The 27154-nt window shown below is 37.1% G+C and overlaps 2 protein-coding genes and 1 pseudogene across 2 annotated transcripts in view; 1 reads left to right on the top strand and 2 right to left on the bottom strand.

Moving 5' to 3' along the window:
• Nucleotides 1-27154, bottom strand: part of RAD18 (RAD18 E3 ubiquitin protein ligase) — a 98208-nt gene that overhangs the window by 35304 nt on the left and 35750 nt on the right. Inside the window, exons 5-10 of the mRNA XM_021695067.1 lie at nt 25386-25720; nt 22809-22908; nt 19527-19711; nt 11378-11454; nt 10026-10086; nt 753-890 (exon numbers count right to left, since the gene is read on the bottom strand). Coding sequence (XP_021550742.1) covers nt 753-890; nt 10026-10086; nt 11378-11454; nt 19527-19711; nt 22809-22908; nt 25386-25720 — 896 coding nt within the window. The remainder of the gene's footprint in view (nt 1-752; nt 891-10025; nt 10087-11377; nt 11455-19526; nt 19712-22808; nt 22909-25385; nt 25721-27154) is intronic.
• On the top strand, nt 2068-4391 carry LOC110585056 (annotated as a pseudogene).
• On the bottom strand, nt 6940-7256 carry LOC110584880 (general transcription factor IIH subunit 5-like). The gene has a single exon (XM_044916541.1). The coding sequence runs from the start codon at nt 7200-7202 to the stop codon at nt 6987-6989; it is 216 nt and encodes a 71-aa protein (XP_044772476.1). The 5' UTR covers nt 7203-7256; the 3' UTR covers nt 6940-6986.

The raw sequence follows: 27154 nt of genomic DNA, 5'->3' as shown, positions 1-27154 counted from the left end.
AAAGAAAAAAATAAGGAATTTTCATGTGCACTTTCCTCCATTATGATTCTGTTCTGTTCACTGGCCCAAAGCCCTGGCAACAGAAATATAATATTAATCTCAAACTTAAAATGGATCCCAATTAAGGACATGCTGTATATGGGCACACCAAGTTTATAAGCTTCAGACTTTTTAGCAGAACATTCCATCCAAAATAAATACCAGTGATCTAAAACAAAAATTATTCTAAGATAAAATTATTTGTAGGATATTTGAAGATGTGCAAGCAATAAATCCTATACCTAGAAAACACCCTCAGACTGAAACAACTAAGAAACTTCTGATTTACCATTAAATCAAAGATTTTAGAAACTTGTCTTCAGGGCATTCTCCCAATCATTTTTCCCACAGTAACAAACTTAGTTTACATTCAACAACTCCTATATGTCTAAAAATACATTTTTCCACTTCAGATACCTAATAAAAAGGTAAACTCCCATGGTTTTGTTTTTTTTATATTAAAAATAAATAGAAAATTCAGGGGCACCTGGGTGGTTAAGTGTCCAACTCTTGGTTTTGGCTGAGGTCATGACCTCAGGGTCATGAGATCAAGCCCTGCGTTGGGCTCTGCGCTCTCTCCCCTCTCTCCCTTTGCCCCTTTCCCTGCTCTCACACATACACATGCTCTAAGACAAAATAAATAAAATCTTAAAATAAATAGTGAAATCCAACATATTTCTGTTTTTAGTTACTAACTGTAATTAGTCTCTTACCCACGCATACAGGTAATAGCTTTTCTGTAGATCCATCTTCTTCTTTTGTTACTTTTTTTTTTGACATTTCAACAGTTTTCTTGTATCCTTTTTTGGCCTGATCCACCAGAAGTCGAAATTCATTCTGATGTTTTTTACCTAAAATTCAAAAGATCTTCTCAGTAAAGCAAGAACTGTAAGTTTTATTTTTGTTATGCTGACAAACTGAGTATCAAGAAGTATACAAACTTGCTCAAGAACAACATCCCTGGGGGCACCTGGGTGGCTCAGTTAAGTGTTGGTTAAGCATCTGCCTTCAGCTCAGGTTATGATCCCAGGGTCCTGGGATGGAGCCCCAAGTTGGGCTCCCTGCTCAGTGGGGAGTCTGCTTCTCCCTCCCCCTCTGCCCCTACCCCCCTTGTGCTCACTCGCTCCCTCTCATAAATAAATAAAATCTTTTTAAAGATTTATTTATTTATTTATTTGACAGAGAGAGAGACAGCGAAGGAGGGAACACAAGCAGGGGGAGTGGGAGAGGGAGAAGCAGGCTCCCCGCTGAGCAGGGAGCCCGATGCGGGGCTCGATCCCAGGACCCTGGGATCATGACCTGAGCCGAAGGCAGACGCCTAATGACTGAGCCACCCAGGCGCCCCAAAATCTTTAAAAAAAAAAAAAAGAACAACATCTTTGGGAATCACTTGCAATAAATTTCAAAGCTGGCAAGCACAAAAATACAAAGGGCTAGGGGTCATGGAAGCCTCTCCTTCTTATCTTCTCCTTTCCTCAGATACAAACATGGAAACAGGATATTCCTAGTTCGCTACTGTAAGTTTTTTCCCCCAAGCCCCATACTCTGAAGGCTTTTGAGAGAGCATGAAAGATACCACTTTCTTATATATATCCAAAAGACACCATTCTAACTCCCAAGAAAAGAGTACTAACATGAAGAACACTAACTGAATATAAAAGCAGAAGCCTCCAGGAAAGCTGGATTATAAAAACAAAGGATACCCATTTTGATTCCCTTTTTCCTTTGCATTTCTTGCCTATTTCCCATCAAGGTCCCTTTAACATCCACTACCCCACCCCCAATCCACCTTATCTCAGGATATCGTAATTACACCAATCTTAATAACACCTGCTACTTTAACACATCTGAAGATAATGTAAGCCTGATCTCAAGGTCACCATTATTAATGTACATTAATCTACTCAATAAAGAATAGCCAGGCATTGTTAGAGCACAGCCTTCAGGACATCTATTTGTGATCCTGAACTATAGTTCAGATAGCTGAGAATGCACTTGACTTACCCAGCACCCTCAAACACTTAAGTCATGGTTCCAAATGATGTCATAAATCCTGTAAAAATGTATTTTAGAAAGAATCATACTGCAAATAGTTCAAGTTTTGAGACCGTTTTTATACAGTAACCAACACTTTCCCTGTGGCACAACATTAAGAATCAATGAGTGTAGGAAAAAATTTGTGCTTTTATTGAAAACTATGCCTTTTCTAGAGCTACCCTTCCAGGATTCCATTCACTGCCTTTGAGCTTTGTCACAGCTCTGTAAATTGTAGATGATGGCAACGAAAAATAATTCTTGTCTACAGACATGCAAAATCCTATGGGGTGAAGGCTCAATTGACCCCCTCCCTCCCACTGGCAGAAGCCCATTTTGCCTCCATTTGCACAGATTTCAATATTCCTGATCTATAAATATGACTGTTCTTTGGACATTAGAGAGGAACTGCTCCTAATCCCAATATATTTATGTGCATGGTACATGTAAAACTCCCTGTGAAACTGGTATGTTGGCTTGGAAAGTGGTAAATTTTAAATAAGAGACTGGTTAAAATTCCAGCAAGAAATATGGGCTGGCCATAAAGATTACTGGGAAAAGTTAGCTCTTCAGAAATAAATGAGATCCTATCTAGGAAATAAGCTAGGTGATTTCTTTCAGGTCCTATTTAACTCTGTGCATTTCAGGATAATTATTTTATACTTCCCTCAGCTCCCCAGAGTCAGTGGGCGACAACCACCACCACCAGTATGTGGTTTCTGTTAGGCAAGGGTATCACAGCACTATGGGGTCTACGAAATTTGGTCAGACCTGGTCTAGGTCTTCTCCCAGTGAGGCCACTGTGTACAAGGGAATTATGGGTGTAAGAATTACTTAAAAAACTTGCTCAAGTAATCTCATTAAGAGTTAAGGAGGCTTAATGACTTTCTCTTCTAAAGTAATAAAATCCCAGGTTTAAAAGAGATTTTCTTTGTTTAATCTGATTACCCCTACAGCTAGGCTGGAAACCAAAAAGTAAATGGCAGCCACTGCTCTGGCTTTGGCCCAAGAAGTCCAATAACCTCTGCTCAAAAGATGAACAATGCCAAGAGATTATGACTAATAAAATTGTTCCCATTCATCTCTTCATCTCATTTTAGGAGCTGTGCCATATGGCAAGGAGTACTTTAGAGTTTAAAATCTCAGTTCTGCTAATTAGATGCCCTGAATTTACCTCTTAAAAATATTAAGTGGCTGAGATCATTGTGGGAGCTGATGAATAAGCCCCACATTCAACCAACTCATATTTTCAAGATTTTTAATACTTGAATCGTATCACCTTTTCTGCCTCTCCAAGTCAAGCCCTTCACTCTTTCACCACCCCTTAACTACTTTTTTAGACCTGCTTTTACAGCCAAAGCATCTCTGGATCTGCCTGTGAACTCCGAGGTACACAAGACCAAAGCCAGGCTCTCACAAGAATGGGACAGACTCACCCTCCAAAATGATGACACTGAGATACTCATCTACTTTAAGTCACAGAACAAGTTTGGAGTCAGTGTCTCTCAAAGTACAATCTCATGCATTTTTCTCACCAACCATCTAGGACCCTCAAGCATCTAAACCTGGATGGAGAAGAGATTAACTGTAATGGCTAACGTTCACTAAGGGCTTATTCATTTAGCCCTGAACTGACCAGTCTCACTTGAAATCCATGACATAAGCCTAAAATGGGCACTCAACACTGCTGTACAACTTTTTCACCTTTCTCTAGCAAACTCTGCTTTACTACAAAATGACCATTTCACTCTTTTCACACCTGCAACACTCCCTTCTCAGCCAGCCTCACACTACTTGGAAAGCACAGAAACATTCTAACAGGAGCTCTGTCATCTTCCAACTACCATTACTTCATCTGTGCACATATGCTCTATCTTCCTTGTATGGAACAAGGAATGACTGTCCTTGCAGCAATTAAAGGCCAAACCCCGGCCATCTTGGAACCTGTGGAGGCCTGCTGGGAACAGGACTCCTAAAACGACAAATAGGTCTGGGAGGCTGTGGTCCAAGGCCATTTTTGCTAGCTATCAGCCAGGTCTCCAGAACCAGAGGGAGCACACAGCTCTTCTTAAAATTGAAGGTGTTTATGCTTGAGATGAATCTGAATTCTACCTAGGCAAGAGATGTGCTTATGTGTACAAAGCAAAGAACACCACAGTGACTCCTGGTGGCAAACCAAACAAAACCAGAGGAATCTGAGGAAAAGTAACTCGTGCTCATGGAAACAGTGGCATGGTTCGTGCCAAATTCCAAAGAACCTTCCTGCTAAAGCCACTGGCCACAGAATCCGTGTAATGTTGTACCCCTCAAGGATTTAAACTTACTGGAAAATAAATAAATAAAGGTATAGATCTATTCTCTTGGGGGAAAAAAAAAAAAGGCCAAGCCCTAACTTATGCCCTGGATTTCATCACTAAGGCCTTCTCAAAGATACAGCACCTGTGATTACTCTCTCCCTGTCTTACATCATCAATTTTCCTTTCCCACTGGTATACAAATACACCTGGGACTGTTCTGCTGGAAGTGAGAGTGTGGGTTATGAAAACAATTAGGTATAGCCCAGTGTTTTTTCTTAATGAAATAATAAGAGTAGAATGGAAGGTACCAGAGTACATTAAAAATGGCAAGAGTAAGCAACCAAGATGTCATAGTTGAATGGATAAGCTATAGCACATGTAGACAATGGAATATTATTCAGCACTAAAAAGAAAAGCACCATCAAGCCATGAAAAGACATGGAGGAACTTTAAATGCATATTGCCAAGTGACAGAAGACAATCTGAAAGGACTACATATCATATGATGCCAACTATATGACATTCTGGAAAAGGCAAAACTATGCAGATAATAAAAAGATCAGTGGTTGCCAGGAGTTTTGTAGCAGGTAGGGTATGAATAGATGAAGCACAAAGGATTCTTAGGGCAGTTAAAATATTCTGCAGGATACCACAGTGATGCATGTCATTGTATCTCTGTCCAACACCAAGAATGAACCCTAAAGTAAAGTATGGACTTTGGTGACTATGATGTGTCAATGTAGGTTCACCAAGTATAACAAATGTACCCTCTGGTGGGGGGTGTTGATAATGGGAGAGGTCATGAATGTGTTGGGGCGGGGAATATGTGGGAACTCTCTGTACCATTTCCCTGCTCTAAAAACAAAGTCTTACTTAAAAAAAAAAAGAGAGAGAGAAACAGAGTAGGATGCAGTATGGATGGTTTGGATAAGCATAACCAACTGGCTTTGGAACATAATTATCCCACTACTTATATTTTTTTCAAAGTCAATGAAATTTTGAGAGAAAAATTATAGAAAACAATTTTTCTAATGTTGGGGCCATTTAAGGTTGGGGAGGGGGAATGCAAACATCATTTGGAAAACATCTGAATACAACCTTTTAAAAAAATGAGAAGGGTAAATATTGCTTTGTGAAACTTCTATTTCACAAGGTAAAATGAGAACTACAAATATAGCACTTCTGCTACATACCCAAAGTACCCTGAAGAAGCACTTGTGTAATTATTTCAGTTGTGAGCTAAATTAGCCACTTTTTAAATGAACATTGTTTTTATTTGAAAGAACAGTAGACAAACCGTGATTATTCAGACTTGGCTAATACATTTTCTCAAAAATGAATGAGGGAAGTTGTCATTTCAAGAAAAACAATTAACAGTATTTGCTGCCAAATATAAAAGAATATCTTTCAAGTGAAAATCAGAATTTTGGATGACTGGTATCCACCATTATGATCTAACAACTTCCCAATACTTAACTTTTCTGATAAGACTGGTGGTGAAACTAAGGAATGCTGTTTTTTATACAATATAAATGCAATATAAATATGCAAACATTTGCAACTCAATGAATCAATATTTTCCAAATAACCAACAAATGATGCTACAAAATCATTCACAGGTAAAAGGTGCACTCAAAGCAACAAGATAGACCAGTGGATTTTTATGCAATAGAGTACAGAAACTTCATTAAAATGATTTCAAATTCCATTGTAAATAACCTTTCTGAAATAACACTTGCCAAGAATATCCATGATTACCTAAAAAATCTACTGAAACCCTTTCCTGCATCAGGCTGGATATTTTTCATATACTTAAACCAAAAAACACATGGCAACAGTTTAAATGCAGAAGCTGATATGAGAATCAAGATGTCCTCTATTAAGCAAGACATCAAAGAGATCTGCGGAAATAGAAAAGAATGCCACTCTTGTCACTAAGTTTTTAAAATGAGACTTCCTGAGAAATAATGTACACACAATAAAATTCATCAATTTTAAGTGAACAATCTGATGCATTTTTTTTAAAATGTGCAGTCATGTAACTACCAATAAGTCAGATAAAAGAGTCCCTCCATAATCCCCTTTTCCTCCCACCCACAGCAGCTGGCAGTACCAATTTGCTTTCAGTTACTAATCGCTGCCTTTTCTAGAACTTTATATAAATGGAACCATTCAAGATGTTGCCTTTTTAGTTTGGCTTGTGTTGTGACACAATGTTGTTGACATCCCTCCATGTTGTTTCCCATATGGAGAGTTAATTCTTTTTTTTTTTTTTTAACTGACTAAGGCATATTCCATTATATTCTTAATGTACTAAATTGGTATTAAAAAGGTAGGAAAACCATTTACATTTATATTTTAATGTAGGATAATAAAAGCCAAATTACAGACAACCATTGAAGTTTTTTTCTTTCTTTTTTTAAATTCTAGGGTACATGTACTGGGGAAAAAAACAAGAAAATTAGTTCAGGGACTTTTTTCTGAACAAATGACATCACAGGTTTCCCATGATATGTCCCTAAGCCGCTAAGTCTCATCTGTCACACAGGACACTGAATGGTGACTGTCTCTCACATTTGTTACTTGTAATTCCTAAGTGGTCAATATGGAGTATCTTCATTTCTGGGTAAGAAAAAAAACATTTTGGTCCATTAATTCACCTACTCGCTCCTGGAGGACGTTAACCAACTCTGCAATAACAAAGACATGAGTGTCATCAATATCTTGAATGATGAACTTCTTCCCTAAGGCATTTAATTCATCCAAGTACAGCAAGAACTGCTTCATGGCAGGGTCACATTCTATTAGCACTCCTTTCAAGACGTTGACCATCTTTTCCCAGTCCAAAGGTGCAGATGACCTTTAAAATGCTCCACCCTCAGAACCAGCAGCACTTCGAGTTAATTCTTTTTTATTGTTAAGTACTGTTCCATTGTATACAGATGTATCATAATGTGTTTATGGATATTTAGGTTGTTTTCAGTTTAGGATAATATGAATAAGCTGCTATAACATGTGTCAATAATATCCTTCAAATTGTTCATTATAACTGATGAATTTTATTTTTTGGAAATTGTATCTCAGTAAACCTGCTTTCAAAAATCTCTGTGTGGACATATGCTTTCATTTCTCTTGAATAAACAGCTAGGAGTAGAATGACTGGGCTATATGTAGGTATGTGACTTTAAAGCAAACTGCTAAATGGTTTACCTAAGTGACTGTGTCACTTTGCATTCTCACCAGCAATGTATAAGATTGCCATTTGCTGTACATCCTGACCAGCAGTTTGGTATTATCCTTTTTTGCTTTTTTTCCATTAAAGTAAGTACATAGTATTATTTAATTTATTTTTTTGTATTATTTCATTTAAAATTATATTTTCCTAAAGACTAATAAGATTAACCATATATTTTCATGTGGTTATTTGGTTTTCGAATACCTATTTTGCTGAAGAATGTTTAAATCTTTTGCCCTCGTAAAAAAAAATATGGCATTTGCCTTACTGAATTGTAAGAGTTCTAAAGAATATAGTACATATATAGAACATAATATAGACACTAGTACTTTGTCAAATATAAATTTTACAATATTTTCTCACAATCTGTAGCTTGATTTTTCATTTTTTTATTTGCCTTTTAAAGAGTAAAAGTTTAATTCTACTGAAATATAACTTATCACATTTTCTTTAAGCTTTTTCTTTTATGATTCAAACTATTTGTGAAAGATGATCATCTCGGCTGTGAATATAGTTTTATTCCTTCTGTTCAAATCTGTATACTATTTATTCCTGCTTCTTCACACTGTAAATACAATGTTGAACAAAAGAGGTGAGAATGGACACTTCCACCTTGTTCCCAATCAGAAGAAAAGCATTTACTATTTCATCATTAATTATGATGCTAGCTGTAGGTTTTCTGTAGATATTCTTTATCAGATTGAAGAAATTCTATTTTAGTAAGAGTTTTTATTATTAATGGGTGTTCAATTTTGTCAAATGCTTATTCTGCACCCACTTAGAGAATCATATAGTGGTTTTTTTTCAGTCACTTAATACAATGAATTACAATGATGAATTTTCTAAAATTAAACCAATCTTGCCTTATTAGAATACATCCCACTTGGTTATGATGTATCATCCTTTATATGTACTGCCAGATTTAATTTATTAAAATCTTGTTAAGGATCTTTGCATCCGTGTTCATGAGGATTACTAGTCAGAACTTTTACTACATTGTCTTTGGTTTGTAGTTTCATGGAAACTTCAGCCTCATAAAATGAGGTAGGAAGTATTCCTTGCATTTCAATCTTCTAGCAGAATATGTATCGAATTGATATTATTTCCTTCCTTACATATTTCATGGAATTCACCAGTAAACCCATTTGGACCTGGCATTTCTTCAGGGACTGCAAATTCAATTTGCCTATCTACTTCTTCTTGAATACGATTTAGTAATTTGTATCTTTCTAAGAATTGTTCATGTATTTTTTTTTTATTAGATATGGAGGTTTATTTTAGGGCTACATGCATTAATTTAATACGACCTACCTAGTGAAGTTAGACTTTTTTTTTATATGTAAATGGGGAGCAATAGATAGTTGTATATTTTCTTGCCTAAATCTAATCCACATTTTTCTCAGTATGGCATTGTTTCTCAGTATGGTATCCTTTTAGTGATTTAAATTACTTTCTCTCCAAGCAAATTTTCTGGTATCCTTATTTTTACAGGACTTATTTTTGACAATTCAATGATCATCTGATAGTCTCGATTTCCTATCTCAAGAAAAATCATGTTGACTTCCCAAAACTTGATTAAGGACGCTCCCATTACATTTATCTAACAACAGAAAAACAGTGACTTTTGTTGTTCAGTCTGTGGTCCATGAATACTTGAGGCTTCTTTTCCTACTCTAGTAAGGCACAGGCCATCACACCTGTATCTAGTGCCTGTGTACTTTATTCCCCCCTCCCCAAGCAGATCAGTACTGAACTTACACATTCAAAGCTTAAGAACTAAAAGAAGAAAACAAAATTCTCTTAGCACAACGAAAACATATCTCGTGTGGAATACTCATTCAACAAAAATTTATCAACTACCTGCTTGTAAGGCACTTAAATTTAAACTAAAAATGCAACCAACCAAGCAATAATAGCTACCGAATTAACAAAACATTGAAGCGCTGGCCCTGGAAAAGATACATACAAAGGCCTAATAAGGAAAAGGAAGTAATTTGGAAGTTGGTAATAACTGATAAAATGAAAAATATTTTTGGCACAAATTTGCAAGCCACAGAAGTGCTAAAATTCTTCACAAAAGTATTGCCAGTGAGTGGCCTGAGGACAGATGGAAAGTCAGGAAAGTTTCCATTTTAATTCCATTTTATTTTCAGAGAGATGCTTTGAGACAGCTAATTAATATTTTACAAAGTGCTTAGTGATAAGCTCAAAGTAGAATGTTAGAAATCAAAAAGCAGGCACACGGACCTACAGAAAACGTCACTGAATAAACCACTCAACCAAAATTCAGTTGCTTAGGTAATAATAACAAGAAATGTTTATATCAAATATTACTATAAAAATTTATTTTAAAAAATTACTTAAGATGAAAATCTGCAACCCAAGTTCTCTGTAAATAAAGAAGATGCCACACAACTTACGATATTTACTGTGAATTTCATCTATTTCCTTTTCTGTTTGGTCCTTTGTAAAAACCATTATCTAAAATAATCCAAAAAAAAATTAATTAAAAATTCAAAATATGACAAAAACAGAAATCAGTATTACAAACTTTAAAATCTCAAATGTGGATGTTTAGAACAGGGGAAAATAATCTCTTATCTCTGTTTTATAGAAACCTAGGAAGAATAACTCCTGTGAACTTCCCTTGAATAGCATAATTAGTATACCTTTTACTACTGTTTTCTTATGTGTAGAAAATGCAACACTAATATACAGATTAACACTAAGATGAAGTATTAACACAACAATTAAATTCCTATTTTCAATATTTAATTTTTCACATTCATTAATACAAGTAATATTTGAAACTACAAGACTGAAGAAGCATTTAGCAGATCATTAATAAGGCAGATTTTCTTGTTTGTCTTCTCCCTTTTCCAACCTAACTTCTCCAATTCTACTGGAAAGTTAACATATAAAGAAAATATGATATTGTAAGACTTTAGGCACATTAAATTTCTACTTCCACTTTTGAAAATCTTAAGACTTAAAAGATCAGAAATCTACTTACATGATTCATTATAGCTTCCATCTTACAGTTAGCACACAGGTAATGATAAAGTCAATGAAAATCTCATTTTTTTTCTACTATCTGATTATAAACTTACTTCCCTAAGGTCGTAGCTTTCCTTACAGACACATTACCGATGGTCTAGGGAAAAAAGTCTACTTGGGAGAGCCCAAAACACTTCCTCCAGTGTCATAGGACACAATGACTATTTTCTTCTTTGGTATCCTTTCCTCAAGTTTTGGACCATCAAGCTAGAGGAAGGCAATAGTGAAGAATTTTAAGTCTCTGATTCCCTCAATAAGCTCAATAGATACTCAATCCTCATAAAGTTTTATAATTACTTAATTTCTCCATCAGTATAATCACAGAACTGCAGAATGCCAGAGCTAAAGGGGGATCTTAGAGATCGTATAGTTCAACCCCTGAGTTTTACAGACAAAGATCCCAAGGGCCACAGATATTAAAGAGCTCATCAAACGCAACCAGCAGAGAAAGAACTAATATCAAGGCCATCTGATGTACAGGCATATGCTTTTTCTATAGGACTATAATTGTATTTTGTCCTAGAAGACTGCTAAATGTGACAGAATTCTGTGCTAAAAATGAATTGCAAGTAAATCATAACACATTAAATGGAAATATGTCCCAGGACATTTCCTACTGAACAGATTTAATTCTGGCATGCTTTAATTTTATCAGGGCACTCAATTTTTCTTTCCATCGTTTCTACCCAGCTAATGAAAGACACCATCAACATACGCTTTCATTGAGTTTACTAGCTTCAAGACGCATCCTAGTCTTCTCCATATTTTCAATTTCTTGAACTATTTCAGCAGCTGTTAAAATAAGGACACAGAGCCAATGTTAATTATATGGTTTTCATCATTGTACTATGGTTATGTAAAGTGTTAACTCTAAAGCTGGAAGATGGGTATATGTGAACGCCCTGTCCTACTCTTAAAATTTTTCTCTAAGTCCAAAGTTATTTCAAAATAACACATTATAAAAATAACATGGAATAAAACATTGAATTCTTACACATGCAGAACAGTTTAAGACACAACTGTAAGAGTACAGTAATTTTGCTCTTTAAGAATATAGGTATAAATAGCAGTCCCAGTGGAATATGAAAATTAACTTGTTAGTGTGAATCCAATTCTTAGCAAGATATCCACTCAAATTCCAATGTACTAAATATAAATTTACACTCTTAGATACAGAGCACTAACAGCTATGGAGCAATATCAAAAAGCCTAACATACATGTAACAGAAATCCCAAAAGAGGAAGAAAAAAGGGAAAAGAAAAAATATTTTAGGACCCAATGGCCAGAATATGCCAAATTTAATTAAAGACACCAAACCACAAATATATGCAGAATGCAAAAACAAAACAAAAATACAATAACATATATACACACTGACACACAGAGAAAATCTGTGTGAGCCAGAGAAAAAGAGTGTATTACATAAAGAAAAATCAAGCATTATATCATGCTTTTCATCAGAAACCATTCAAGCCAGAAGACAATGGAGTGATGAATTAAAAGTATAGGGGAAAAACCCTGCCAATCCAGAATTCTATACCAATGGAAATATTTTTCAAAAGTGAAGGATGAATAAACATTTTCTGAGACAAACAAAAACAGAGAATGTATTATTAGCAGACCAATACCATAAAAGCGTTAAAGGAAGTTGCTTAAGCAGAAGAAATATGAAACAAGAAACTTATCTCTTCTTTATCTCTTCCTATAAGAGAAAATAAAGAGTGCTAGAAATGGTAAAAGTGAAGGTAAATGCAAAATATATTCTTCTTATTTTAACTACTCTAAAAGATAACTGTCTGTTTAAAGGAAAACAAGATATTGTGTTAACAGCATAGGTAAAAATGTAAAACTCATGACAACAACACAAAGAATTAGGCATTGGAAGTATACTGTTGTAAGGTTCTTATACTACAAATGAAGTATATCATTTGAAGGTAGACTGTGACTACTTAAAGGTGGTTATTACAAACCCCAGGTCAACCACTAAAACTTTCTGAAAAAGAGAAAATAAGCCCAAAACAGAAATAAAATGTATTAGTAAAAAATACTCAGGGGCGCCTGGGTGGCTCAGTTGGTTAAGCCACTGCCTTCGGCTCAGGTCATGATCCTGGAGTCCCGGGATCGAGTCCCGCATCGGGTTCCCTGCTCGGCGGGGAGTCTGCTTCTCCCTCTGACCCTCCCCCTTCTCATGCTCTCTCTCTCTCTCTCAAATAAATAAATAAAATCTTTAAAAAAAAAAATACTCAATCCAAAAGAGAATGAATGAATGAATGAATGGAACGAAAAGCAGACAGAACAAGCAGAAAACACTTAGCAAGATTTTAACTGTAAAGCCAACTGTTACTGATAATTACATTAAATGTAAATGATCTAAAAGCAAAAATAAGAGACAGAAAATGCAGATTAGAGTAAAAAAAATCAAGAACAAACTATATGCTTTCAGCAAAGAACCCATTTTATTTTTTTTTAAGATTTTATTTATTTATTTGAGAGAAAGAGAAAGGGAGCATGAGCAGGGAGAGGGACAGAGGGACAAGCAGACTCCCTGCTAAGTTGGGGCTGGATCCGAGGACGCTGAGATCATGACCTGGGCCTAAGATCATGACTGAGCCACCACCCCAGCATCCCCAAAGTACTCACTTTAAATAAAAGATATAGACAGGCTCAAAATAAAGGTATGGAGAAAGATGTATCCTATAAATACTAATGAGAAGAAAGGCAGAATAGCTGTATTAATATCAGGCACAACAGACTTTAGAAAAATCAATGTTGTCAAGGATGAAGAGGGAAATTATAGGGACGCCTGGGTGGCTCAGTCAATTAAGCGTCTGCCTTTGGCTCAGGTCATGATCCCAGTGCTTCTCCTTCTGCCTGTCGCTCCCCCTCTTGTGCTCTCTCTCTCTCTCTCTCTCTTTCTCTCTCTGATAAATAAATAAAATCTAAAAAAAAAAGAGAGAAGTTATATAATGATAAAGGGGTTAATTCACTAAGAAAACATAAGTTTCCTATATGTGTTTGCACCTAGAACAGAAATTAAAAATGAACAAGAACTTCTAGTTCTTTTTCTTTTTTTAAAGATTTTATTTATTTATTTGACAGAGAGGGACACAGCGAGAGAGGGAACACAAGCAGGAGGAGTGAGAGGGAGAAGCAGGCCTCCCGCCGAGCAGGGAGCCGATGCAGGGCTCAATCCCAGGACTCTGGGATCATGACCTGAGCCGAAGGCAGACGCTTAACGACTGAGCCACCCAGGTGCCCCCAAGAACTTCTAGTTCTGAAGAAGATGGACTTGACTCATTTCTCATATTCTTCCTAAGTATAACTAAAACCCTTAGATGTAATATAATAACAGACAATTATAAGAGAACTCTGAAAGATAGAAGAAGGAAGACGGACTGGCTAAGGGTCTCAAATTTAGGGAACAACATGATGGTGAGTTCCCTAGGCTTTCTCTTTATCTTCTATATATCCCAGACTGGGCACTGGTGAAGCTGCAACCCAGAACCACCAACTGTCACACACACACATACACACACATATACACACACGCACACATACACACACACACAAATCTCCAAGAAAGCATTTTCTTTCTAGCAAAGGACTATGAAAGGAAGAGACCAAAAACTTTTTGACAATACCTGACCTACTCCAACTAAATCCGGCCCACTAAAGTATCATGAGAGAATAAGTGTAGGGTGTGGATTCCACTCCCCTTCTCCCCCAGCAGTAACAGGAAGACTGGGGACAGTTTTTCTCTTCCAGCAGCACTGTGCCAATAGAGACCTAGTGAGTAACCTAGACCTCTATCCCTCACCCACCAGTAGCAGGCAGCACCCTCCCACCCCCTAACTAGTGATTAGAGTGAGGATCTCAAAGAGAAAAAACCTGAAGAAAAGCATTCTTTAAACCTGCACAGCACATCCTAAACACACTCCTGACCCACTCACATGTGAAATATTCTAAAATTAATAGGCCAGGGGCGCCTGGGTGGCTCAGTCATTTAAGCATCTGCCTTCGGCTCAGGGCATGATCCCAGGGTCCTGGGATCGAGTCCCACATTGGGCTCCCTGCTCAGCGGGGAGTCTGCTTCTCCCTCTGCCTGCCACTCCCCCTGCTTGTACGTGCTCTCTCTCTGACAAATAAATAAAATCTTTGAAAAAAAAAAAATTAAATTAATAGGCCAAAAGGTCTGAGAACTGAAGCACAGTATGGAATACCAGGTTTTCTGAGTGCCCCCCAGGTAGCAATTAAATGAAGCAGCTCTGAACAACACTGCAAGAGCTCTGAAAACTAAATTGTCATTACAACCATAGTCCACAGAAGCAAGCCTGGATCTGCAAACTAAACCTAAACAGAGTGACTGCCTGCTAAAGTAGAATATTAAAAAAGGAGCTAGAGGGGCGCCTGGGTGGCTCAGTCATTAAGCGTCTGCCTTCGGCTCAGGTCATGATCCCAGGGTCCTGGGATCAAGCCCCGCATCGGGCTCCCTGCTCGGCAGGAAGCCTGCTTCTCCCTCTCCCACTCCCCCTGCTTGTGTTCCCTCTCTCGTTGTGTCTCTCTCTGTCAAATAAATAAAATCTTTAAAAAAAAAAAAAATTAAAAAGGAGCTAGAATCTCATATTACAGTCAAAATGTCTAAGACACAATAAAAAACACTTGTCAACTAAGAAGGAGGAAAATCATAACTTCAATGAGAAAAGGCAATTGACAAACACTGAGATGATTCAAATCTTGAAACTATCTGATAAGAATTTTAAAGCTACCATCATAAAAATGCTTCAAGAGTACACTGGTATGTGGAATTTAAGAAACAAAACAGAGGATCATATGGGAAGAGAGGAAAAAATAAAACAAGAAGAAACTAGAGAGGGAGACAAACCGTAAGAGACTCTTAATCACAGAAAACAAACTGAGGGATGCTGGGAGGGGAGGTGGGTAGGAGGCTGGGGTAACTGGGTGATGGGCATTAAGGAGGGCACGTGATGTACTGAGCACTGGGTATTATGTAAGACTGATGAATCACAGACCTGTACCTCTGAAACCAATTATCCATTATATGTTAATTGAATTTAAATAAAAAAAATGTTTTAAAAAACGCTTCAAGAGTAATTAGGAGCACTCTCAAAACAAAACTGCTATTGTATGTAATATATTTATGACAGCCAGTGGTCCATTATAAAAATATATCTTCTTAAAGTAGTTTAAATGTTACATTTAAGTTATTAATGTCTTATACTTGGAAGGGACAACTAAATAACAACAATTAGAAACAAAGTGAAACAAATGAACCCCACCCTATTTCAGTAAAAAACCAAATCACAATGAAGAAAGATAAAAAGGAAATTATGAACACAATATTTGACTACATACCCTCAGTCCAACAAAGAGAGGAGGGGAGAGGAAGTCTGGGAGAGAGAACTAAAAATATCCTGAATTCTTTCTTACAGATAGGTCTGTTTTGCAGTGGTGTGGTAGTACTGATGAAGCAATTCTGAAACTATTTTAGATGTGCTGTTGTAAATGTGCTAATGCTATTAAAGGGAGGATTCTCCCCATGGCAGAAAAAAAAAAGGGAAATATAAATATGTAATAGAGAAAGGTAAAGAACTCTGTGGGGTTGGACTGTAAGCACAGGTATCAGTATGTTCTCATGATTTCTAATGCATGTAACTGTAAATGGATTTACATGGGTACATACACATATAGTACACAGGCATACGTGCATCATGAGATACCACTACATATCCAACAGAATGGCTAAAATTAGGAAGACTGAAAATACTAAGTGTTGACAAGGAAGTGGAGCAAGTGGATCTCTCATACAATGAAAAATACTGTAGCCATTTAAAAAACAGTTCAGCAATTTCTTTACTTTTAAGCATACACTTACCATACGACCCAGTAATTCTACTGCTGGGTATTTATCCAAGAAAAATGAAAACATATGGCTATCCAAAATCTGTAAGCCCATGTTCATCGAAGCTTTATCCATAATAGCCAAAAACTGGAACACTGCTTGACAACAAAAATGAGTGAACTACTGATAAATACAGCAACACGAATAAATTTCAAGAGCACTGCACTAAGTGAAAGAAGCCAGATATAAAAGACTACATAATGTACAATATGTATAATTCCATTTGTCTGGCATTTTAGAAAAGGCAAAACTATAGAAACATAAAAGATCAGTATATCCCAGGGCCTTACAAAAGGGCAGAGGAACTTTTGGAGAAGAAAATGTTCTATATTTTGACTGAAATGATAGCTAAATGACTCTGCATACATTTGTCAAAACTCATCTAACTGTACACTCTAAGAGGATGAATTACAGGAGCACCTGGGTAGCATAGTCGGTTGAGCGTCCAACTCTTGGTTTCAGCTCAGGTCATGATTTCAGGGTTGTGAAATCAAGCACCTTGTGGGGCTCTGCACTCAGTGTAGAGTCTGCTTCAGACCCTCTCTCCCTCTCCCTCTGCCCCTCCCCACTGCACTCTCCCTCTCTCTCTCTCAAATAAATAAATCTTTAAAAAATAAAAATAAAAAATAAAAGGATAATTATACATCAATTTTAAAATGTACACATAAAAAGTGAATAAATAACAAGTTGCTAGGTACAAGATATGTATAAAAATTAGTTATATTTTTACATACCAATGACAAAAAAATAAAAATTGACAATTTAAAATAAGACACCACTTACAACTGCATCAAAAACAACAAATACCTATAAATAAGTCTTTAAAAAAAAACCCTTCATACTGAAGACTATAAAACATTACTGACAGAAATGAAAAACTAAAGGGATAAACCAAATTCATGAACTGAAACACTCAAATAGTGTACAGATACCAACTTTCCCCAAATTGATCTACAGATTCAACATAGTCCCAATCAAAATCCAAGCAGATTTTAGTTTCTTGATGAGATTTTATAGGCTTATTCTAAAATTTACATGGAAATGCAAAGGGCCTAGAAAAGCCAAGGCAATCTCAAAAAAACAAAACTAGAGGAACCACATTGCCAGGCAGCAAGATCTATTGAAAATTACTCATGAAGGGGGCACCTGGGTGGCTCAGTCGTTAAGCGTCTGCCTTTGGCTCAGGTCATGATCCCAGGGTCCTGGGATCAAGCCCCGCATAGGCCTCCCTGCTCAGCAGAAAGTCTGCTTCTCCCTCTCCCGCTCCCCCTGCTTGTGTTCCCTCTCACATTGTCTCACTCTCTGTCAAATAAATAAATAAAATCTTTAAAAAAAAAAAAATTACTCATAAAGTAATTTAGACAACGCACTACTGACAGAAGGCTAAATGTGACTTAATGGAACAAAACAACGTCCAAGACCCACACACACACAGTTACCTGATTCTCAGTTAAGATGTACTGACAATTCAGCAGGGAAAGGATAGTTTTTCAATAAATGGTGCTGTATTGATTGGCTATCCATATGGAAAAACAGGAGAATCTTGCCCTTACCTCACAACATATGCTAAAATAGATTCCAGATAAATTATAAGTCAAAATGTAAAAGCAAAAACAATAAAGCTTTTAGAAGAAAAGAAAATCCTCCTAATTTTGTAGTAGGCAAGGACATAAAAAGCACTAACCAAAGGAAAAATGCAGAAGATTAAATAGTACAATTAAGAACTTGTATTCTTGAATGAAGTCATTTAAGAGAGTGAAAAGGTGAATGAAAGAAGAGATTAGATACACATATATGCAGCAAGATCTGTATACAGAAAATTTCATGCACTCCCTCAAATACATAAGAAAAAAAAAGGATACACAGCATAAAAAAATTGGTCGTAACACTTAAAAGGGTATTTCACCAAAAAGGATATCCAGATGGTCAATAAGCATATAAAAATGTGCTAAACATAGGGCGCCTGGGTGGCTCAACTGGTTAAGCATCTGCCTTTGGCTCAGGTCATGATCTCAGGGTCCTGGGATCGAGTCCCGAGTTGAGGGGTCCTTGCTCAGTGGGGAGCCTGCTTCTCCCTTTGCCTCTGCCTCTCCCCCACCCCACCCCCGCTTGTTCATTTGTTCTTTCTCTCTCTCAGATAAATAAAAATGTTTTTTAAAAGATGTGCACTTTTCATTTATTCCTTTCAAAACACTATGCAGTATGCAGTATTATAACCCTTATTTTATGGATGAGAAAACTGAGATAATAAGTAACTTGCCCACAGTCTTCTGGTCATAAAGCTGCAGAACTGGGATTATAACCCTGGCTCTCTAGATCAACTCTTCATCCCACACTATCTCTGGAAAGATATACGAAAGAAACCGGAAGCAGTGGTTGCCTCTGAGAAGGGAATAGTGACTGAGAGACCGGCTGCGAGAAAGGCTTATCAGAGAATACTCTAGGTACCTTTTTTTTTTTTTTTGCTGACTCCCTGAAGATTTTTTTTAAATTTTATTTTATTATGTTAATTACCATACATTACATCATTAGTTTTTGATGTAGTGTTCCATGATTCATTGTTTGTGTATAACACCCAGTGCTCCATTAAATACGTGCCCTCTTTAATACCCATCACCAGGCTAACCCATCCCCCCACCCTCCTCCCCTCTAGAACCCTCAATTTGTTTCTCAGAGTTCATAGTCTCTCATGGTTCATCTCCCCCTCTGATTTCCCCCTCTTCATTTTTCCCCTCATACTATCTTTTTTTTTTAACATATAATGTATTATTTGTTTCAGAAGTACAGGTCTGTGATTCATCAGTCTAGGTACCTTTTGAAGGAATTCTCATCTATTATCAAAATTGTATTTATTAAAATTTTTTTCTATGACTTATCATCTCTGAGCTACACAAAATTGCTTTAACCAGAAAACAAGAAGAACTAATTGCTTTATTAGTTTACCTGATTTAGGATGCAAAGCATCGCACTGGGCATTGTACATGTGTACAAATTCTTGGTGCCTTTTAATGAGCTGTTGTTTATTTCCTTGAATAGATAATCCATGCTGTTTTAGCTTTTTCTTTAAATCACGATCTGAGAGCAAGTTATATACAGTTTTGGGCAGAGGCTTCCTTTTGTGAACAGAACTAAAAAGGGGGGAAAAAGAGATTACTTAGAGTTATTGTGTATTATCAAATGCTCTTCACATAAAACAGTTAATTTGCCTTCTGATGCAGTACCAGTGTGACTGGGAAAATAGTGGAACCATTAAGATAAAAATGGGAAAGAGAAGAATTAAATTTGCAAATAAGGTTGACAATGTTGGACATGAAGCATCTGAGGTGCCCACAGCACATTCAGCTACCAGGGTCTAGGTGGCAGCCAACCTTAGAGAAATATAGGTCTCAGAAAGAGGTCAGGCCTAAAGATGCAGACCCGGGACGCCCATGGAAATGTGCACTAAATGCTGTAAGAACCTCACTTCAGAATCACACTTACATCGACTTCCTCAATTCTCCACTGCTTTAAAGCATGTTGTCCTAAAATGTGCCCATGGTTTCCATGCAAAATATCTGCAAAAAACCATTACCTCAGATGATCAGAGTACAAACACTATTGAGATTAGACTACAAATTTAAGAATATATCTGCTTTAGAAAAAGTGCTGATCCACAGGCAAAACTGCCCCCTCAAAGTGGAGGCAAACATTGTACAAAATTTCTAGAATAAAAGATGTGTTGAAATGGTTAGCTTTACCCAATTATTAACTGCCAATGAAAAAAGAATTCTGAAAGTTGACAGGTAGATAATATTCTTATGGCATCATCTTCAAAGAACACGATTGAAAACAATAGCAAGAAATACAAGAGGGTTTATTCCCTTCAACTTCAATTAATTATATTAACAAAAAATAAGGATTACAAGTGTATTAGCAAAACCACCACCTGGCTCTTCATTCTATTTATATAATTAATACACTGACAAGCACTAAGCTACAATTTAATATAGCAGAGCCCTATTAAATGACTTTTTTCTGCTCCCTCCAAAAAACCAGTTAATAAACATTACTTCTTAAAATGGAACAAAAGTCAAGCTACCTAAGGGTATCAATGACTTGAGATAATTTTATAAACAGGAACTCCTTAGTGAGCTTTAATCTATTTAATCTGATTATAACCTGGCTCTCTCAGTACGTTACTTGGCTCAACACCATGGCAATTAGGTGCTTAATAAATATGCATTCAAAGTAGTCATTACAATTCCAATATTTCAAAATTAAAATACCAAAGTTTCCAGTAAAAATTAATAAGCACTTGAAAGTAAACAGTTTATCAAAAAAAACCTCATGATTTTACAAAGGACTTGTATATAACTAGTTTGCCTTCAAGGCCATGCTACCCAAACTGGAGTGAATCTTGGAATCACCAAGAGAGTTTATTAAATTGCAGATTCTTGGTCACGTCTCCATAACACCCCCCAATTCTGATTTCGTTCTGAAGTGGAGACCTAAAATCTATGTTAACAAGCTTCCATAGGGTAAATCTGATGTAAATGGCCCAAAGACTATACTGAGAGAAATAGTACAGTTGAATATATGTAGACTGAAAACAACCAAACATTTTTCTATTAATCAACAGTACCATTCCCTGACTAAATTATTTCTTTTATGCTTTATCAATAACGTCTAAAAGCCAGAGATAATTATTTAACTATAGAAGGACCTACAAACTCTCAAGAGATTACATTTTTCTGAAAACTACCCAGTGGGCTCTACAAAACAGGTAAGATTACAGCTAAATAAAATCACAGTGGGTAGCAAGAGCTGAAACATTTTGTAGGAATTTATACAAGCACACTGTGAGGGATAGTTCATTAAGCCTGTATCTGAAACATTTATTTTATCAAGTACAGACAATTAAACTGATGACTGTGAAATTCGAATGGGAAACTGTACTGTTCACTGGCATTTACGATGAAAAGCACCCGCAGATATCAACAATTTCTATCCAGAATTTTAAAATATGAAGCCTGATAGATGATTCCCAAAACATGAAGATAACACTGATCCTTCTTCCATGATTTAGTGAAAATGAGTAATGCATTTAAGGGTCCTCAGAATCTGAAGACATCAAAAGGAAAAATATTCTTTGAATCAACTCTGATACGATTCTACATAGCGGGTTAAGGGTTATCACCCCTAACAAGGAAATGGCCTGTCAGGGTGTTGTAGATAAAATGTTCTAAATGTCACAGTATCTTTTATTTGACCAGACAGACCCCAGGACCCGGATGTAACTTAAGAGAAATGCAGCTCAATGTTCCCCTAAACATATCTTTACAAATTAGTTTTTTAAGATGTAAATTATGAGAACAAAAAGGTTTTGGGGTCAAGGGGTGCCTGAGTGCCTCAGTTGGTTAAGCGTCTACCTTTGGCTCAGGTCATGATCTCAGGGTCCTGGGATGGAGCCCCACAGCGGGCTCCCTGTTCAGTGGGGAGTCTGCTCCCTCTGCCCCTCCCCCTGCTCATACTCTCTCTAATAAATAAATGAAATCTTGGGGAAAAAAAAAAGATTTTGGGGTCAAATAATGTAGTAATTACTGGATTAAATAAAATCCAACAATTACCTTTGATGTAGGACTTCTCAGATCCTTCAATACACTCACTGGTATAGTGAATCTTTCCCTAAGAGAGATATGATATGCAGTGCTTCTAAACTGCAAGCCAGAGCAAACGGCAGGACTACAGTATTCCAAGGAGCGGGGTTTGGAACCACTATTGGAACTTGAACTTAATTATGTATGGATGAGTATGTCTTTGGATAAACTGACAGAACTAAATGTATTAGAAGAACTATGAAAGATGCATCTAGAAAAAGAGCAGTCCAAGCAAGAGTATCAGTGTTGACTTCTTACTATTCAAGGAGAACATGCTCAGCCTTTACACTTGAAACTCATTCCTCAGGAAGAAACATTTCTTTTTTTTTTTTTAAGTGGGCTCCATGCCCAATGTGGGGCCTGAACTCAGGACCCTGAGATTGAGAGTCACATGCTCTACTGACTGAGCCAGCCAGGCGCCCCAGGAAGAAACATTTCTGAGGAGAAATGCAGGTCACCAGATTCTCATGGTTTATGGGAAATAACCCTCAGGATGAAGGAGACAGAACGGAAGAGGTGGCAAATAGTTTATAAAGTACAAGAAGTACCTTGTTAAAGTAGCTCAATGGTTATGCTTTAACTTTCTTACCTTCTGAGGCTTTCCTTCTTCTCCTCACGTGTTAAACAGCTGTCTAAGTGCTTATTAATGTGATTTTCTGGAATATTAACCCCGCAAACAGGACAATCCACTGTATTTTTTTAAAAAGAGAAAGAGAGACTTTATTATTTACAGAAAGGGCAAAAATAATGTATAACCTGTCATCTTTTAGCAATTAATATAAAAAAAAAAAACAATCCCAACCTTAACATGCACTTAGAAAAGCAGAAGAGAAAAAGAATGACACCTCAAGGCAACAGGATTGGGAGAGACTGTTCACTGAGTAATGGCTAAATTGTGGTAAGTCACATAATTAGAATCTGCGGCCTACAGGAAGAGATTGCAAAGAAGTCTGGGGATTCATTTATTAGAAAATGCTTTGGTTAAGTCTTTTCTACAGAGGTGTGACCAGCCTATAGAACTAATCTTAAGTTTTCTGGTCCAGGAGTCATTCATATGTAGCACTGTAGCAATTGTAACAACATGAATAAGATACACCTGGCTGGGGATGAGAGCGTATGCAAAGCTAAACTGAAGCATTTGTTGGTTTGGGCCAACTACTGTTCAAATCAGCAATGGTTACAAATTCGATAATTTAACTCTCATTTGTAATTACAAATGTAGTGTTGCCATTAGGAAACACAATCATTCTCAAACTGTTTCACGAAGTTGCAGAGAACTATGGAAGAATCTTGGGGCCCAGAGGCCACCATGATAAAGGCTGGGATGAAGCAGGAGGTCAGGGCCTCCATCTCTACTTCAATGGAGCAAGGCCAATTTTATCTATTTTATGTTTTACAGTTCATGGTAAGATTTCATTTGAAAAAAACTGGTCTGTTAGGGGGAAAAAATTAACTATCAAGCTAAAAACACTACAACAAAAACTGTCAATTGATAGACTGACAAAAGATAGGGTAGGAAATGCAAGATCCACATATCCTTAAAAATTTTATTTTTTTTAAGATTTTATTTATTTATTTATTTGAGAGAGAGAGATAGCAAGAGAGCGAGCACATGAGCAGGGGCAGAGGGAGAAGCAGATTCCCTTGCTAGCAGGGAGCCTGATGCAGGGCTCAATCCCAGGACCCCGAGCCCCTCCTTACAAAATTTAAACCCTTGAGTATTAATACACTAACTTCAATCTAAGTTTAATAACCACTACTTGCAGGGCGCCTGTGTGGCTCAGTTGGTTGAGCATCTGCCTTCGGCTCAGGTCATGATCTCAGGGTCCTGGAATCGAGCCTGTGTCATCAGGCTCCGTGCTCAGCAAGGAGTCTGCTTCTCCCTCTCCCTCTTCCCCTCCCAACTGTTCATACTCTCTTGTGCATGCTCTCTCTCTCCCTCTCCCTCAGATAAATAAATAAAATCTTTAAAAAAAACTAAAATGAATAACCACTAATTGCCCTGCACTATGTATGATGTGGGCATACCAAAGATGTCTAAGACATAGTTTCTGCCTAAAAGGTGATCTGAACTTCCCGGGTAAGAGGAAACATGGAAACAATAGGTTAAACAAGCTGATCGAGTCATCAAAAAAGCAAACTATACACAAAATAGTCCAGAAAACAAGTGCCGTAACACTTTCGTGATGTGAGATGTCAATATTGTCTAACATAACCAAAGAATGGTTAGGATCTGGATAGAATCTAGAAAGATAAAACAGGTGTCAGCAAAATTTTTTTTTTTTTTAAGAGAGCAAGAGCGTGCAGGTGAGTGAGCACAGTTGGGTGGGGATCTCAAGCAGGCTCCCTGCTGAGTACAGAGCCCAATGCAGGGCTCGATCTCACAACCCTGATATCATGACCTGAGCCAAAATCAAGACTTGGACGCTTAACCGACTGAACCACCCAGGCGCCCCAGCAAACCTTTTTAGTTAAGGGCCAGTTAGTAGAGATTTTAGGCTCTGCAGGCTAGATGGTCTGTGTTACAACTACTAATCACTGCCATGGAGCATGAAAGCATTCATAAAAAATATGTCAACAAATGGGTGTGGCTATTTTCCAGTGAACCTTTACTTACAAAAATAAAGTGTCAAGCCAAACTTGGCCTGCAGCTTGTAGTTTTTCCAATCTCTGGGTGTATTCAAGGAATAATGGAAAGATCAGTTTGGCTAGCGCAGAAGGATTTTTGAGACAGAGGTCAGACATCTAGGGGAGGGGTCAAATTGTCTATGGCTATAAATGCCAGTCAGAACAGCTTGGAAGTGTTCAAAAAGGGGTATAAGAAGATAAAACGAGCTCGTTAAGATTAAACTGGAACTGATATGAAAGATGAGGAGGGAAATTAAAAGCTGAAAAATAAAAAGCTACTGCCATAGTTAAAATATGAGCTAACTAAAATTGTTCCATTTTTCCAGCAATCAGCCTGAATTCCTATTCTGTGAGAGAGAAAGAGTATAAAAATATCTTGCAGCATTGCCTACATCAATTTCTGAGACTGTTATAATGTAAAATTTGGTTTGTCCTTTCCCATTCCATCCCCCTCAAGATGCTTATTTATTCTCAGGTCATATGGGATGAAAAGATTTCCATTAAGTAAGAAAATACATATATGAAAATAATTTCCTACCTTTGGTAACCTGTTTCAAAGTTGATGTAGAGGGTGTCTCAGGAACATGAGCATCTAAGGAACACGGAGCCGCCTTTTCTATAGGTGTCTCTTTGGTCTTTGAAGAAGTGCTCACCTCTTTCTGAGGGGTGCATTTACTCTCATTCTCTTTTATCAACAACTCTGATGTGGAACCACCAGTTTCTCTGATCAAGAAATTCTCCATTAACCTGCTTCCTTGCTTTAAAGAACGTCTGAAGGCTACAGGAGTGTGTACTTTGGAAGCAAGGTTCTTTGAAGAGGAAGAAGCAGGAGATATGGGTGGTGACTCTAAGGCAAACTGCAACAGATGATTCCTTGAAGCACAAAAAATACAATGGATAACGAAGATGTCAAGTTATATACAATAAGTTAACTGACATAAGCTGTTTACCCAATTAACACTTGCTTCTGTGAAATACAGAACTTACTCCATAATGGCAACCAAACCAGTATTTCTTCAAAGCAATAAATCTGACTTAAAAAGCAGTTAATCTTTTATAAAGGAAAATGGAGATACTTCAGAATCTGGCCATGAAGAATACCTGGTATAAGACTTACTCTCCAACCATACGTAACTTTAAAATTGAACAAAACACACAAAACAAATGTTTATAGCATGGACTATAATCAATACAAGGCTCCAATCACTGAAAGAAAAGAGAAACACGAGGTGATCCAACATTCCCCCAAGAACTTCCCCTGGAAGCATCTTCTTGGAATTAGGTATTGAAATGAAGTCCAAATAGAGACCAGAGGGAAGAGAGATCAGAGTCCTGGGCAAAGATGGCTAGGATTACCCCCAAAGAAAGAGAACCCCAAAAATCTGCACAGAAATTCTCATCCACTCCTGATCACCTCCAGGGCTTCAAAAGCCTGAGAGAGAGAGAACAAGAGAACCTCGTAGAAAGCACATGTTGAGAAGCTGAGAAAAGTTGAAAAGTTGTTGGAGTTTGAGCCCAACCAAATTGGAAAGATCTTGGAAAAAATCCCAGACATTCAGTTGAAACCCCACAAAGGCCACACCTTAGGAAAAATGACCATACTCTGGAAATATAAAACATTAATAGACCAAACCCAACAAAACACTAAATAAGGCCCTAACAGAATAAAAGTGAAGAGCTGGTGGGACACCAGCTCAATCAGTTAACCATCTGACTCTCGATTTCAGCTCAGGTCTTGATCTCAGCATAGTGAGTTAAAGCCTCGCATTGGGCTCCACACCAGGCATGGAGCCTACTAAAAAAAAAAAGTGAAGAGCTGGTAATTTAGCCACCCGTCAGAACAGAATCCAACATCTTTCAAAGGAAGATAATTCACAGCCTCCATAACATTTCATCAAAACACATTTTAAAATGACTAGACATGCAAAGAAACAAGAAATTAGCCACTAATCAAAAGATCAAATAGTCGATGGAAGTAGATCCAGAGGTGATCCAAACAGTGGCATTAGAAGGACTTCAAGATAACTACAATCAATATTTAAAAAAAAGATGAAAAAAAAAATGAATAAAAAGATAGTGTACTGTTAGGGGGAATTAAAATCCATCCCAAAAAGGATAAACAAAGAAAATAAAACCTAGGCATATACTAACCAAACTGCTAAAAAATAAAAGAGAGAAAATCTCGTACACAACCAGAAAAAAAATAAGACATGCGACCTCTAAGGCACAGTGTCTCAACCTCGGCACTACTGACACTTTGAATCAGAGCCTTTTTTGCTGTGAATTGTGCACTGTAGGAATGTCAGT

This window comes from Neomonachus schauinslandi, chromosome 1, assembly GCF_002201575.2.
Source record: "Neomonachus schauinslandi chromosome 1, ASM220157v2, whole genome shotgun sequence".
Classification (NCBI taxonomy): Eukaryota; Metazoa; Chordata; class Mammalia; order Carnivora; family Phocidae; genus Neomonachus; species Neomonachus schauinslandi.
Note: the sequence above shows the minus strand (reverse complement) of the source record. Positions and strands in the feature narration are given on the sequence as shown.